At 39.9% G+C, this 14,550-nt stretch overlaps 1 protein-coding gene across 1 annotated transcript; it reads right to left on the bottom strand.

Moving 5' to 3' along the window:
• Window positions 1–311: 311 nt before the first annotated feature.
• LOC103808855 (putative inactive maltase-glucoamylase-like protein) lies at window positions 312–14,312 on the bottom strand (the record flags this gene model as incomplete). The annotated part of the gene is made up of 11 exons (XM_009081660.1): window positions 312–431; window positions 594–725; window positions 1,670–1,795; window positions 2,562–2,674; window positions 3,358–3,457; window positions 4,988–5,159; window positions 6,905–7,056; window positions 7,920–8,029; window positions 8,109–8,229; window positions 12,819–12,895; window positions 14,189–14,312. Coding segments are annotated over 11 exons (1,347 nt in total), but the record flags the coding sequence as incomplete, so codon positions are not given.
• Between the last annotated feature and the right edge of the window lie 238 nt (window positions 14,313–14,550).

The raw sequence follows: 14,550 nt of genomic DNA, 5'->3' as shown, positions 1-14,550 counted from the left end.
AAAAAAAAAATTACAGTTCCTGTGAAGAAATGCATTTTTAATTGTAATGGAATTCTATTTTTATAAAAAAATAAATTAAAATGTAGAAAATGGGGAAAATAAATTCACTTTAAAAAATTTACCTTTTTAATGTAAAAATTTGAACAAAGAAAGGCAGGAAAGGGTGAGATCTTCTAAACTTTGCTCTCACTGTTAGGGAATTTTACTGAATGCAGCAATTGAGAAAAGGAGAGTTTCAAATGAGCTCCTGATCTAAATTAAACCCTAACAGTGACAACAGTACGAGTTTGAATGCATAAACCCACAATTACCTCCCCAAGTAATGCTGTTTTTCCATCTGACTCAGTAATCCACACGTTTTTCGCCATTCCCCTGTCGTAGGTTCCATATGCACTCCCATTAGCAAGTTTTTGTGTACTGATAGCTGGATCCTAAAACAAAATTAGAAAACAAAAGTAAAAGCAGAACCCAGGATGAACTCCATCAATTATTCTAGGCAATAAATGCAATAATTACATACAGCAAGCAAAGTATAATCATAAATAGTTCTAATGAGGGTATTTACAAGGGAAAAACAGTCAGTAAATGCTTACCAAGATAATAATATATTTTTGTCCATAGTCATGCATGTAAGCTGCAAAGTCAGGGAGATCTTGAAAGTTTTCTTTGTCATAAGTAAAGTCTTTTTTTCCCTCCATGTAGTCAATATCAGTGACTTGGGCATCCTGAAAGAGAAAGGAGTTCAGCTTTAACAGGAGAAGTGATATGCAAAGATTTTTTATATTAGTCCAAAATAATTTGCTTTTACAATCCTTGTTTGTTTTACAGTGATTTTACTCTTGGGACTTCATTGCAAATTTACTGTTGGGACTTCCCTGCAGCTTGGCAGAAAGTTTGTTGTCAGGACCATTTGCATCTCACCTTGCACTTACAGCCCTAATTAATGGTTCTGACACATCTTTTCATGCCTAAAAAGAGCTGAATTTAAGTGAACAGAATTTAAATGAATGCATATATTGACATCCTTTCAAATAACCTCTGGACATGCATAATCCCTGGATCTGATGCTGGAGGATATGGCCTAGGGTTAGGGGTTGCAACAGTGACAGGTGAATGGTTGGACTCGATCTTAGAGGTCTCCTCCAACCTTGATGATTCTATATGTGGCCATATTGTTGCAGTTCCCTGACTTCCAGAGCTATCCCTTTAAATCCAAAGAGTTCTTCCACACCTCTTAGCTTAATATTAGGACAATTTTATTCTATTTAAGCCATCCAGCTAGTGTCATCTAAAACCTAATTTTAAAAGGTAGTTGTACTTTACCTTTGAGTGTCAATTAGGAATAATAGATGGTTCTGTAATTGTCCACAGGACAATAAAAACTAGTATCTCATGGATTAGGTAACATGAGGAGGTAAGTGGATGCAGTTGGAAAGTATAACTGAAAAGACATTACAACTAAGTGCTCAAATAACACTTAGAGCAGTTTAGGCTGCCACCATGTCCACATTTTGATAGTGGATCTGCCATTAACATGCACAAAATCCTAGGACACCAGAAATTTCCCAATTTAAACTGCTGGGAAATGAACCAGATGCAGAACACTATGGTCGGGATCTCTGGGTTTTTCCTCCTGCAGAGCTGTGCCCTCCTCAAAGCCCATACTTACATAGGGGAGTCCAATAGCTCTATTCCTCGCCACAACTTTCTTCACCTCATCCAGAGAGCCATAATTCCAGCGGCTGAGCTGGAAGCCCAGGTTCCAGTAGGGGGGCATCATTGGCAGGCCCACGAGCTGCAAGGGGAGAGCAAAAATCCCACGTGCTGTCAGTGTCCATTCCCCTAGATCCATACTCCTCAAATTCACTTGAATAATACACACTAACTGAGCATGATACACTAAACTGAGAATTCACTCCCAAATGCAGCATTTTCCTATGGGTTTTAAATCTATTTGAATAAATAAAAGAATCTGGGAACAAGGGCCATTCTTTAAATGTCACTGGAACATAAGCAGGTCTCAAGAAATACAAAACATACCAGTCATATCTTATGATCATAAAATCATGACATAGCTATAACCACACTCTCTATCCTACAATATTGCCTTATAAACAGGATTTGGGCCTTATAACATTGGGCAAGGAAACACAAGTTATTCCTTGTAGACCATCTCTAACTCTAATGGCCACTGTGTAAATCATTCAGGCCTTATAGACTGATGAATTTAGCAGCCACAGAGTTCTTGGGGCTTAAGCATGGTATCCACTCCAGCATCTCCTGCAGAAGTAGTGCTTACATTTCAGCTACCTATAACAGGTCATCTAAAAATATATACACCTCACCTTAACACAAATTTAGCTACTGCTAATGACAGCAATCATATTATTGGCATACTAAGAGTTATTCTTGGTTATATACTGAGTCATGTTTTCTGTGAATAGACAACAGATAGATAACAGCATAAACTCTGTCATAGCCAGAGACAAAAGAATTAAAACAAATCCCAAGCACTTAAATAAAAAATCTGCTAAATGAATAATCTCTGTAGCTAAAGGTACCTTCAGGTACTCCTGGACTACTTGTTCTGGAGTGTCCCCCAAGAGGACGTAGAAATCAAGGATGCCGCCGATGGTTCTGTAGGTCACAGCTGGAGCAGGTTGCACCCCAAACTCTGCCACACAAGAGTGTACAAACCCAATTCTGAACACCAGAAAATTCTAAAAGAGCTGTGTCATTTGCTAATCGATGGTTAGAAAAATTACATAAGAAACAAATGCAACCAAAAATACCTAAGGAACCTAAAACTAGTCATTCAATGTGCAATGAAGGGGAAATGTACACAAATTACTCATAAATGTCCATATTTCCATCCCTTTCAATCCTACAAAGAGAATCAGAAGAAATCTAGTGGTTGAATCTTTTATCTCTTAAATTTTAGTACAACTTTCCAGTCCGAAGATGTGCAGAGCTCTGTAAAGCACAAATATATACATATTTATTGAAAGGGACCAAAGGACATTTATTTGTAAGTATTGCTCACTCTAAATTTAGTCTCTTATTCCAGTGCAGAGCTATAAACCCTTTGGATAGGTTTCTGACCCTCAGTTTTCCATCACAGTCTTCCAGTTAACTGAGCAACTCACGATTTGTATAGTGTATGTGGAATCCTACTAAACACTTACAGTTGTTACGACCATGAGAAATCTGAGGCAGCATCCTTTAAAATGTTCCATGCCACATTAATTTTTAAGAAATGACATCTACATCAGCTCAGTTTCTATCCCAACCCATCAGATCATTTAAAAAAAAGATATTGAACTGCAATGTTCAGCGCTACAGACAAAGTTTTCTTACCCATGGCATTGCTATTCATTAGGAAAACACCAAAGGAGGCTCCAGTCTTGTCTTCCAAACACAGGAAGAAAGTTTGAGCTCCATATAAGTTATGCATTTCCTAAAATGGAAAAAAGAATAAGTAAGATGATTAAAATCTAATAACAATACCTGTTCTGGGAGAGTTCAAAATATATCACAGGTAGAACTTGAAAAGACTCAAAGTAGAGCAAACAACCAGAATTTCAACCCTGACACTTTTCTACTGCTTTTTTTTCTCTTTTCTGGCATTCTTCTCCTTTATGAGAACATTTTCCACGCCTAAAATGGAAAAAAGAATAAGTAAGATGATTAAAATCTAATAACAATACCTGTTCTGGGAGAGTTCAAAATATATCACAGGTAGAACTTGAAAAGACTCAAAGTAGAGCAAACAACCAGAATTTCAACCCTGACACTTTTCTACTGCTTTTTTTTCTCTTTTCTGGCATTCTTCTCCTTTATGAGAACATTTTCCACGCAAACAAAAGTTTCCACACAGATAAAAGCAGATGTGATGGATCTTCAGGCAAGTCAGCAGATACTGCAGCACTATTTCTGGGCAATAGATGTGCACATCAAGTGAGCAGCAGAATTTCAAAGGTGCTTTCATCACTTTTCACCATAGATTAGATTTTACATCTGATCTGTATTTCTATTAATCCTGCAGGATAATAATTTTTATGGCTAATCTATGGAAATATGAGTGTCTTGCTTCTTTTGTATTTCCTTTCTAAGGTGTTTTTCCTTCTGCTGTTATTAGCAACAAAACCCCTTAGAGGTGTTAACAACTGCTGCAATAGTTGTGCTGTTTTTCCTCAAAATAAAACTCAGATCAAATTTACAAGAAACAGAATGTGAGCAGTTTGAAATCAGCCCACCTTGATTTTCTTCACTGTTAGCTTAATTTACTGAGTCTCCACTCCATGGAGCCATTCAGCTAAGAACTATCTTCAAACCAGAGAAAGCAGTGAGGAGGAGTTTCAAGGTAATGGGTACAAATCCAAAATTATTAATTAACTACATATAGTCCCTCTCACCCCCTAACTTCTGTGCATATAGCTTCTATTTCAGTGAAACACTGAATTGCTCACTCAAAGTAAAGACCATGGGTTGGTGCTCTATGAAACTGAGGTAATAGTGACTAATATTCTTGCAATTATCAAAAAACGAGTCTATTAGAAATTTAAAGAGACATTCAGAAAAACTATAGAAACAATTGACAGCTGACATATTTTATCTTGTAAAGAAACAGGTGCTAAGGAGACTGTTCCCATCACTGATGAACTACAAGCTGTTACTGAAGCAGCATGTGCCATCTGAACTGAACCCTGCACACAGCAATGCATTAGCACATACTGATATTTATTCTGCTTATCAGTGGAAACTGAAGACTCTCATCTCTCAGTGTTTATCAATTGGCTTGCAACTGCACACCAACACAGAAATCAGAAATCAGGGGACATTCATCTGTACCATGGAGCTTTTAGTAATAACATGCAGGGCCTGAAAAGGCTTTGGGGAAAACTCAGCTGATACATTAATGTGTCTACCGCACCAGAGGTTTGGGTCAGGGAACTGCAAAACTGAGGTGAAATAAACCCGAACTTACTGCAGAGGGACCAATATCCCTGTTGAAAATTGGCCAAGTTTTCCAGTTAACATCGTGCCGGTACTGCTTATGCACATGCTCTCCCACTCCATAGATGTTGGCGCTGGGAAGTTTGATGGATAGCTGTAAAAACTGGTCAGCATACTGCAGGGGGCCTATGCTTGTATCAAACCTGATGAAACAAGGTAAAAATAAAAGGGAAAAAAGAGTATTTTACTAAGAATTGTAGCAATAACTATTTGTTTGAGATTCAGATTGGATGTTAGGAAAATATTTTCCTCTGTCAGGATGGTCAGGCACTGGAATATTGCCCAGGGAGGTGGTGGAGTCACCAATCATGAAAGTGTTTAAGAGGCCTCAGGATCTGGGGCTGGAGGATATGGTTTAGGAGTTACAGCAGTGACAGGTTAATGGTTAAACTCAATGATCTTAAAGGTCTCCTCCACCTTGATGATTCTATGTTTTTTAGTTAGAGTTGGATAGCAGGATCATTTCTCCATCCAGATCTTTCAGGTTGTCTCTACCGACGATGGCAATAGATCCAGCACAACTCTGACTTTTTGGGGGTCTCAAGTGGGACAAATGCTGATGAAGTTCACAGACTTGGTAACTATCTGGATAACTAAGGTTTTGGCTGTGAACTACAGTAACACAATGGTCCAAATTCTTTCTTTTCCAAGGAGGTCTCCCTGTGCTTGGGCTGTTTAAGACTCTGGGAAAAGCACTCAGCTTGTGCAAACAAGTTTATAAAGGATTTCCCTCTGAGGGGCTGCCCTTATATCATGCTAACAACAACTTCCTTTGAGACACTCAAACTCAGAGTCCAATACCATTGTGAATTTTTTCTTTAGAGGCCAAAACGCAACCACTTTTATCAAGTTAAACAGAACTCTGACTCTTTTGAGGGCTCAAGTGTGACAAATGATGCTGGAAGGTCACAAACTTAGCTGAATAATTAGGGGTTTGGTACATCCTCGCAATGTTTGTCTCTAGAGACCAAAATGCAACCACTTTCATCAAATTAAACAAAGGCCTAAGGAAAAGACAAACAATATTCCAGAGCTGTTCCAACACTATTCCGTTGGACCAGGTTTCTTATTCCCCCTCCATATACCTCTTTAATCAGTCATGCACTACTGAATACCAAGTTCATCTTCCGTGCTCTCTATAATTGCAAATCAATCATTACAGAGGATTCTAAGCAAGAAAACAATACTAATAAGAGCAAAAAGTAACCCCTAATTAATTAAACTTGAAGCCTTGATAATCCAACTGGCCTAGCACTGTGACAGGTAATCATTCTTGGGCTGATTTAATAAGCATGTTCATCCTGACACTTCCCCTCTCTAATGACTATTAGAGCCACACCAGTGGCTTGGGAGGGTTGGTTTATTTATTTATTTAGTAGAACTTAAATGGGGTGAAAGAACTCAATGTACAGTCTGTCAAATATTTTCCTTATAGCCTAAAATGAGCAGTTTAACAGTGGCTCACACCAGCAATTGTTGGATGTCATAATTTTAAAGGGCGATTGGCTTTGGTGATTCAGGGTTTCAACCTGATTATAACAAAGAAGATGCAATCAGGAGTTTTCCCACATGATTTCAAGCACTGGCAAGGAGTCCTTCAGATAATAAAATTCATGAAATTCATGAAATAAAGTAGCTGTAAGGATTTCCCTGGCATTGGTGAAATGTGAACAGAGACGGACCTTGATCCTTTCAGACAAATCTCTCCATATCAGAGAGTTTGCAGCAAAATCCTCCCAAGAGTCTTTGCACAACATCCATCAGTCAAAAGAGAAGTAGACTGTGTCCAAGAGGACACCTCACACATGGCATCCTGTGTGGCAACATCAGCTTTCAGAGAACACTAGTGACACCCATGTCATGCAGCACGAGCACCAAGGTTACTTACAGGACTTTGCCATTGCTCACTCTGGTCACTACGATGCCAAAGGGGTTGTGCTTCAGTTCCACCTTGTAGCTTAAGTTGGAGGCTGCAGATCCAGTGAATGATTGCACATGCTCATGAGGGACTTCAAACCTCTTTGTGTTAGGGTCAGTGATCTGCACATGTTTAAAGAACAGAAGTATTGGGACATTACAAACTAATCCTTACTGCAAATATTTTCAAGCATTAACATATAGTTCTGACTTGCGGTATTTCCACCCTTATCCCAGTCTGCTCTTCGGCTTTCATTGTTCTTCACTTCCAACATTACTTACTCATATTTACTTTCAAACCTCTTTGTGTTAGGGTCAGTGATCTGCACATGTTTAAAGAACAGAAGTATTGGGACATTACAAACTAATCCTTACTGCAAATATTTTCAAGCATTAACATATAGTTCTGACTTGCGGTATTTCCACCCTTATCCCAGTCTGCTCTTCGGCTTTCATTGTTCTTCACTTCCAACATTACTTACTCATATTTACTTTACTTGACTCCTCAGCAGGACCCCACCACAGGATGAAGTCTCCCACAGAAGCAGCTGCTCAGCCCCAGAACCCACTGATACCCACATTCATGGAAAAGACTGTGAAGTTTTCCACAGAAAATAGAAATCATTGGAAAACCTAATGTGATCTGTCAAAATGATTGAGAGATATGACCAGGCCATAAATAAAAAGTAGATAAATACATTTGTCCCCCAAATGTTCCTGTGATGAGGACAAATGGTAGACAATCTAAAAGCTGAGCTTTTCAAAGGTCTCAGTGATTTTTCATGCAGAAATCCCACCCTGCTAAATGCTTATTAATCTGATGCAATGGCAACAACACAGAGGACAGAGAAAGGAGCTTCAGGGGGAATCATGAGAGCTCTTCAGAGGGATCAGTCCAGCCCTCCTAACCTCACTGCACAGCAGCGGCCAAGCTCAAATCTTGTAGAGAACATGAAACTTGAAGCAGCATAGGAGAAAAGATTTACCTTGAATCGGAAGCGATTTGCTGTCTGATACTCCCCCGTGAGTAGAACAGTCTCGATGTCTTTTCCAAAGAGGGAAGGGGATGGAAGCCTTTGTAATGTAGCCTCAAATCCTTGCGAGAAAACACACGTTATTATGTTGAATCAGACACCAACACATGTATGAACTGGGGAGCTGAGCGCACAGCTTACCTGCCTTAGTTGGTCTTTGTGACCCATCCAGTTTGTAGCCATAGTCTGCAGAGAAAAAACACCAGGGCACACTGGTTTCGCTCTGGGGGCTCCAGCAGCAGCCACGCAGGGTGCAGATGCTCTGAGGAAAGGACATAAGAGGCACAAATGAGCTGGATTTACACATATAAATCTATACTAAAACAGTTAAAATGCCCACGAAGTGCATTTTACCCCAGAAATCTTAATCATATCTGCAATCAGATCAAGTTCTTCTCTGAACCTCTATTGAGTGAATTCACAAAACACACTAAACAGGATTTTTGCCTGGATTCAGAGTAAACTTGCTTATTACACAAGAAGATCCATCAGGCAAAATGAGCATTAGAAAATAATTGAAAGAAGGGGAACTTAGATTAGATCTTAGGAAGAAATTTTTCCTCTGAGGGTGGTGAGACACTGGCACAGGTTGCCCAGGGAGGCTGTGGCTGCCCCAACCCTGGCAGTGTTCAACATCAGGTTGGATAAACTCTTGAGCAACCTGTTCTGGTGGGAGGTGTCCCTGCCCAGGGCAGGGGGTTGGGACTGGATGATCTCTAAGGTCCATTCCAAATCCTTAATACTCTATGAATTACTGAAACATTTGAGCTGTAACAGATGCAGCTTCAAAACTGGAGAGGTAGTAGAATTTATAGCTGGCTTGACATCTCATAAGCACCTGGTTAAACATCTCTACATGTATAATTGAACATCATGTATAATAGCTACATTTTCAACTAAATTTCCCATATCAGAAATGTTGTGCAGAACCTGAAATTGTGATTAATCAACAAATAAACCTATGGCTTCAAGCCTCTATCTCAGTGTAGTGGCACCAACCTTTACACTTCCATTCAGTAATCTAATAGCTGAAATTGCTTCGCTTTGCTGTTAGAAATTAACTTATCCACTTGCTGTGAGTGTGAGTTTTATGTTTCAAGATAAGATTTGGGCAATACACCAATAAGGTTTCACCCATTTTCTCACCTAAAAAATTCACCTTACTATTTAGGGCAAAAGGCAGTAGTAATTCAAGTTTCACTGAGGGCAAAGGGCAATCCACCTTGAACAACTTCAAGGCTTTCCCCTCCCCCTGCCCACTAACAGAAGCTGTTTCTGCCTTCAGCTGATTGTTCTCAAATGCTTTTTGTGTTTGTGCCATGCTTATTTAAAATATCCTGCAGCTTGAAACAGGTGGAGATGGTCCAAAATCTTCATTACTGTTGCCCTTGGTGACACTTGATTTGGGGTTAGAGAGCCCGATCTGATCAGTGCAGGTTAAATTATTCTCTCAGCCTCTGAACAGAGGAAAGATAAGGCAACTCCAGCACAGGCAAGTGCTGAAGAAAGCACTGAGGGAGCTCACAGTGTCACTGGCTTGGGAAGACTCAGCGCATTTATTTAATAGTGATTGCACAGAGCACAGAAATCACCTCAAAACCACCCAAGATAAAACTCAGATTCACCAAATGGGTAAGTGCTTGTCTCCATGTCATGGATTCAGCACATCAGAAAACATGTTTGCTGCCATTTTCATTAGGTTCCGAGCGAAAAACATGGTTGGAGGAGAGATATAGTGACTCATTTCCCCGCATATTGATCCACAAATCAATGCATCTTGTAAAGCTGTGAAAAACCCATGCTCGCTTTACACCTTCACAAAACCACAAGAACTCCCTATTTCCCATTTTCTAAACCGTTGTAAAGAAGGAGAAGCACCAATCTCTCCCATGACTGCAGAGATCACAGCTTTACTCCCTTACTTCATTTCCTTCATATATAGGGGAATATCATAAATAGAATCACAGAATCATTAAGGTTGGAAGGGACCTCTAAGGTCATCAAGTCCAACTTGCCACTGCTGGAACCCCTAAACCATATCCTCCAGCACCAGATCCAGATGCCTCTTAAACACCTCCAGGGATGGTGACTCCACCACCTCCTTGGGCAATATTCCAGTGCCTGAACACCCTAATAGGGAAAACATTTATCCTAACGTCCAATCTGACCCTGCCCTGTCTCAGCTTAAGGCCATTCCCTCTAGTCCTCTCCCTGCAGCCATGGCTGTTGTGACTATCATGCAATGCAGAACCACTTGAACATCAGATTTTCCTAAGGCCTGGCAGCTCAAGCATCTGCATTCCCAACTTTCTAAGCATCCACAACTTTCTAAGCATCCCCAGTTGTTCCTCATGAATCCTTCTTGACTATTTTCAGTGGTTACTTTACAGCCCAGTGACATTTTTCTAGCTAGATCTTATCTTAGCAGATTTGTAAGCCGCAGCTCTGTATTTTTGTGCCACATTGAGCTTTCGGTACAAGGAAATAAACACCAAAGTTCAAGATTGGGTACACCTACACAGGGAAAGGAGCATAGTTCACCAAAGACATTGGGAGGCTGCTATAAAAGCTATCATCTAGTATAAACAAAGATATGATCACAGGCTCTGAGCTATAAAACCAGTGTAATAAATATCAACACCAAATAAAATCAAAGAAAAGTCAAAGCTTAACTAGCAATAAGCCTGGATACGAGGAAACAGTTTACACTGAGGCACAATATGAACTGAACACCAAGGATTAACGGAAGAGCTTGTCTATGTACTGAACTAAAATATGCTGTAATGTGACCCAAACAGACCCATACCAGCAGGATATTTTGGGAAGAAAAAGACTGAAACGAAAACAACAATGCACATTGCCCAAGCTCTCACAGGTCTCACTCTGGCCTACACTAGCACTGCTCATGGTAATTCAGGTTTTTACTGGTGTGTTCTGTTTGTCTAATCACAGCTCATGGCAATTATCCACAGCAGTGTATAGTTAATAAATATCTACTTTCTTTCATCATAACTATCTTTGCCAACCATGCAATCAGATACAATTTTTTTTTCTTCTTCTCTCTCCTCTCTCAATCTTTCTCTGTCTCTCCTTCTCTCTCTTTCCTTCTTTCCTTCCTTCTCTCTATTTTTCTTTCATTCTTTCTTCTATTTGCTTCTCTCTTCTGCAATCCTACTCATTTTCATCAGACATCCTTAATAAATAAAGGCATCAAAGCAGACACTGACTTTTTCAGATGAGCTTAAGCAAATCATAATTTTCCCAGCTGTTGTTTATTCTGGAAACCATTAATGAAAACCACTACAGAAGAGGAGTGAGGTTACTGTAAGCAGGTACCTGTAGTTTTACAGCTCTGCTGGTTTGTGGATTAGAATAATCCAAAGGACATCCAGATTGCTTCCAGGAGGAAATGCATACAAGAATGAATGGAATCACAGGTGGGACTATGGCCTGTACAAGGCTGTATCAAACAGCTTTCCTTAGGGCATGGATCAAAGGTGGTACTTATCTCTAATCCATCAAATCTGCTGCCTGGACTTCACTAAGAAAAGAAGATAATCAGGAACCATTTATTCCAGAGCAAGTAGCACTGATGTTCCAATCTGTATCCAGCCCTACTTTTCTGCTGGGATCTCTCATTCGATAACTTTTAATTCTTTCTTACAATCAGGCTTACAGTTGCAAGCAGAGCAACACTGTTTCCCTCCCTGTATGATGGGTGCAGCACTTAATGTGGGGTGACTGGTTCAAAGGTAGTAATGAAAGATTAAAGTGATCTGCATGATTTCTCCTCCCATGGTGTGCCTGCTCCTGGGGCAGGGAAGAAACCAAAAGAGGAGAGGAACAGGCTGTGATTTGAACCTTTACTAACCTGTCCCCTGCAGGACTTTATTGAACTATATATCCATAACAAACCCCATGGCATCACAGAAGCTTTAACAACTCTCATTTCTGGAATCAGACAGGGAATTTCCACAGAGATTGAGGCAGCTGGTTAAAATTTTTTTAGACCTCTGTGATTGACACAAACATCCCACATTATAATACAGTCACTATTTTTTCCTCCTAAGCTGCACCCAAACTAAGGACAGATTCCAGGCATCGCCCATCTTCCATCAGAAAATGAGGACATCCATTATAAAGATTAAAATCTTCCATCAGAAAATGAGGACATCCATCATAAAGATTAAAAATAATTATAATTATAATAGTTTGAGTCTTTTAAGACTGATCATCACAAAATTATTCTGAATGTGAGAGCACTGAACAATTAAGACCATCAAAGAATGGTTTGGAAAGGACCTCAAAGATCATCTACTTCCAAACCCCTTCTATGGGCAGAGACACCTTCCACTAGACCTGGTTGCTCCAAGCCCCATCCAACCTGAGATGATGCTTCTCACTGGGAATCTAAACTCAGAGATTCTTAAGCCAGAAAGTCATTTCCATGCTGTGTGCATTCCTGGATAAGAAACATCGAAACCCAGAAAGGAAGACACTGAGACCAAGACTGGTTCTGAGCGGAAACTGTGACCATGTCACTGTACTGCTTGATGTCTGACTAAGTTTGTTGCCACCTATCCCCAAACAAAACTGCTGGGGAGAATGTTGGCAGTGGCCTTCAACCTTTGACAGCAAAACGCTCCTGGGGCCAGAAAGATCAGACTTTCTCTCTGGGCTGAAATGGCTTTTACAGGAGTTGAACTTCCCTGCAAGATGCTCGGGCATTTCCAGATAAGAAAGTTTAAGGAAATTACTAATAGAGTAGAGACAACTTCCATTTTTGTAATGAAGTATGAAGTTTTATGGGATAAAAATCTATTTTCAAAGTTTTCTAGAGTGTTTCCAGACCTCTGTTGCTAGTTGATCCGGGATACAGTCAATTCTCTCTTCTACTGGTATCTTTGGGCATCGTGGGGAAAATTCTCCTAGGGAAATAAATTCATGGGTTATTACCAGGATCTCTAAACTGTAGGAATAACTTGAATACCTCTTAACTCAGTAACTGCTTCTGCTGGTTCTTTCTCACCATCTTGAAGCTCATAACATATTTCAAATGAGTATAAACTAGTGGGATTCATTTTTACCTTAGAAAAATTACACATAATTACTTGAGACAGCACAACTTCACTGTAAAATTTTAGAACATATGGGGTATAATGATAATTTTCTTCCTTAAGGTGTATATTAACCCAGTTTTCAGTAACTGCTGTAGCTCAATATTGCTTCTTAAGAAAACAGGGGCCAAATTAACATTGGAAGGACTTTTCTTGTTCTTAAGTGGTGCTGTGCTGCTGTCAGGGTTCTCCTTCCCCTGACCCACTGCTTTCCACAGGAGCTTGAATTAGAGCATCAGGTAAAAGCACCTTAAAGCTCCATTAAGATGTTCCATTAGATTCCAGGCTTGTTGGATCGAATTTAAGGTGACCTCTGGGCAGCTCTAGCAGACAAAAGAGTACACTGACAGTTACTTTACATATTTGGGAACAGTGTATGTGTTTGGAATGAGGACTGTGAGGTGTAGAAATGTGGCCTGGGGCTGAGATGCACACACAGCCCCACACATGCCTCTTTGCATTAGCTGCAATTTCTGCACTTGGACTCTTTGCTCAGGCAAACTCGTGCCAGACACAGGAAAATATGCAGATCTGAGTCTGTAAGGGCAGCTTTATTAAAATACTGAAGTGTTTGCCTTGTATAATCAATTGTTTTTATTCTTCTGCCATTTTCACCTCCAAAAGTTTTGCTCCAGTCCCTGTGTGCAAATGGAATTGCCCACACCAAGTGAAACTGTGAATAAAGCAAGTGCACTCTAGAGATCCCTGTAAGAAAAGGGGTTATATTAGCAAAAACTATTGTTGGGTTTCGGGGTTATAATGTATGTTCCACACAATTTTGCTGCTCCTACATAGTCTCCCTAATTCCATTTCCTTTTATTTTCAGTGCTATCTTGTTTTACACTTGAATATTTTGACATGTTCCTAAAGCAAGTCCAATAAACAGGAAGAGATGAAAGCTTTTTTCACAACAATAAATTCTGAGTCATGCAATTGATTACATTCAAGAACTGGTAACTTTACCAATATTATCTGTAGGAAGGACTGAGCAGGATTCAGCTTTGGATAATGATAAGCACAGAAGAGTGAGACAGAGTGCAGAGCTGAGCAGTTCTCACTCAGGGTTTTTGCTCTGGTCCTACAGCAGCCACGGCAAGTACTTACCTTGAGATTTGACTCCAGGTGTTCCTGATGCTAAAAGGCCAATGAGGACACAGAGGATGATTGTCACCAGGCAGAAGAGGGGAATGAGGCTGAGCTCCAGCCCACTGAACTTTCTTCTGGCCATCTAGACACAGAGAAACATCATTGGTCAAAGGAAAACACAAGTAACAGCTTTGAAAACTCTATAAATTACATTAATAAGTTATTAAATTAAAACATTTAGAAGTGATTCGGGTTTGAAAACACATTGCCTAATCCTGAGGTATGCATCAAGCACTCCTTAAGGACTATGTGCAATAAATCTCCAGGACAATTCACACAGCACAGATGACAACACTACTACACTAGTGAGCAATCACTAA

Source organism: Acanthisitta chloris, unplaced genomic scaffold (assembly GCF_000695815.1).
Source record: "Acanthisitta chloris isolate BGI_N310 unplaced genomic scaffold, ASM69581v1 scaffold18499, whole genome shotgun sequence".
Classification (NCBI taxonomy): domain Eukaryota; kingdom Metazoa; phylum Chordata; class Aves; order Passeriformes; family Acanthisittidae; genus Acanthisitta; species Acanthisitta chloris.
This window is presented reverse-complemented; position numbering and strand designations above follow the sequence as displayed.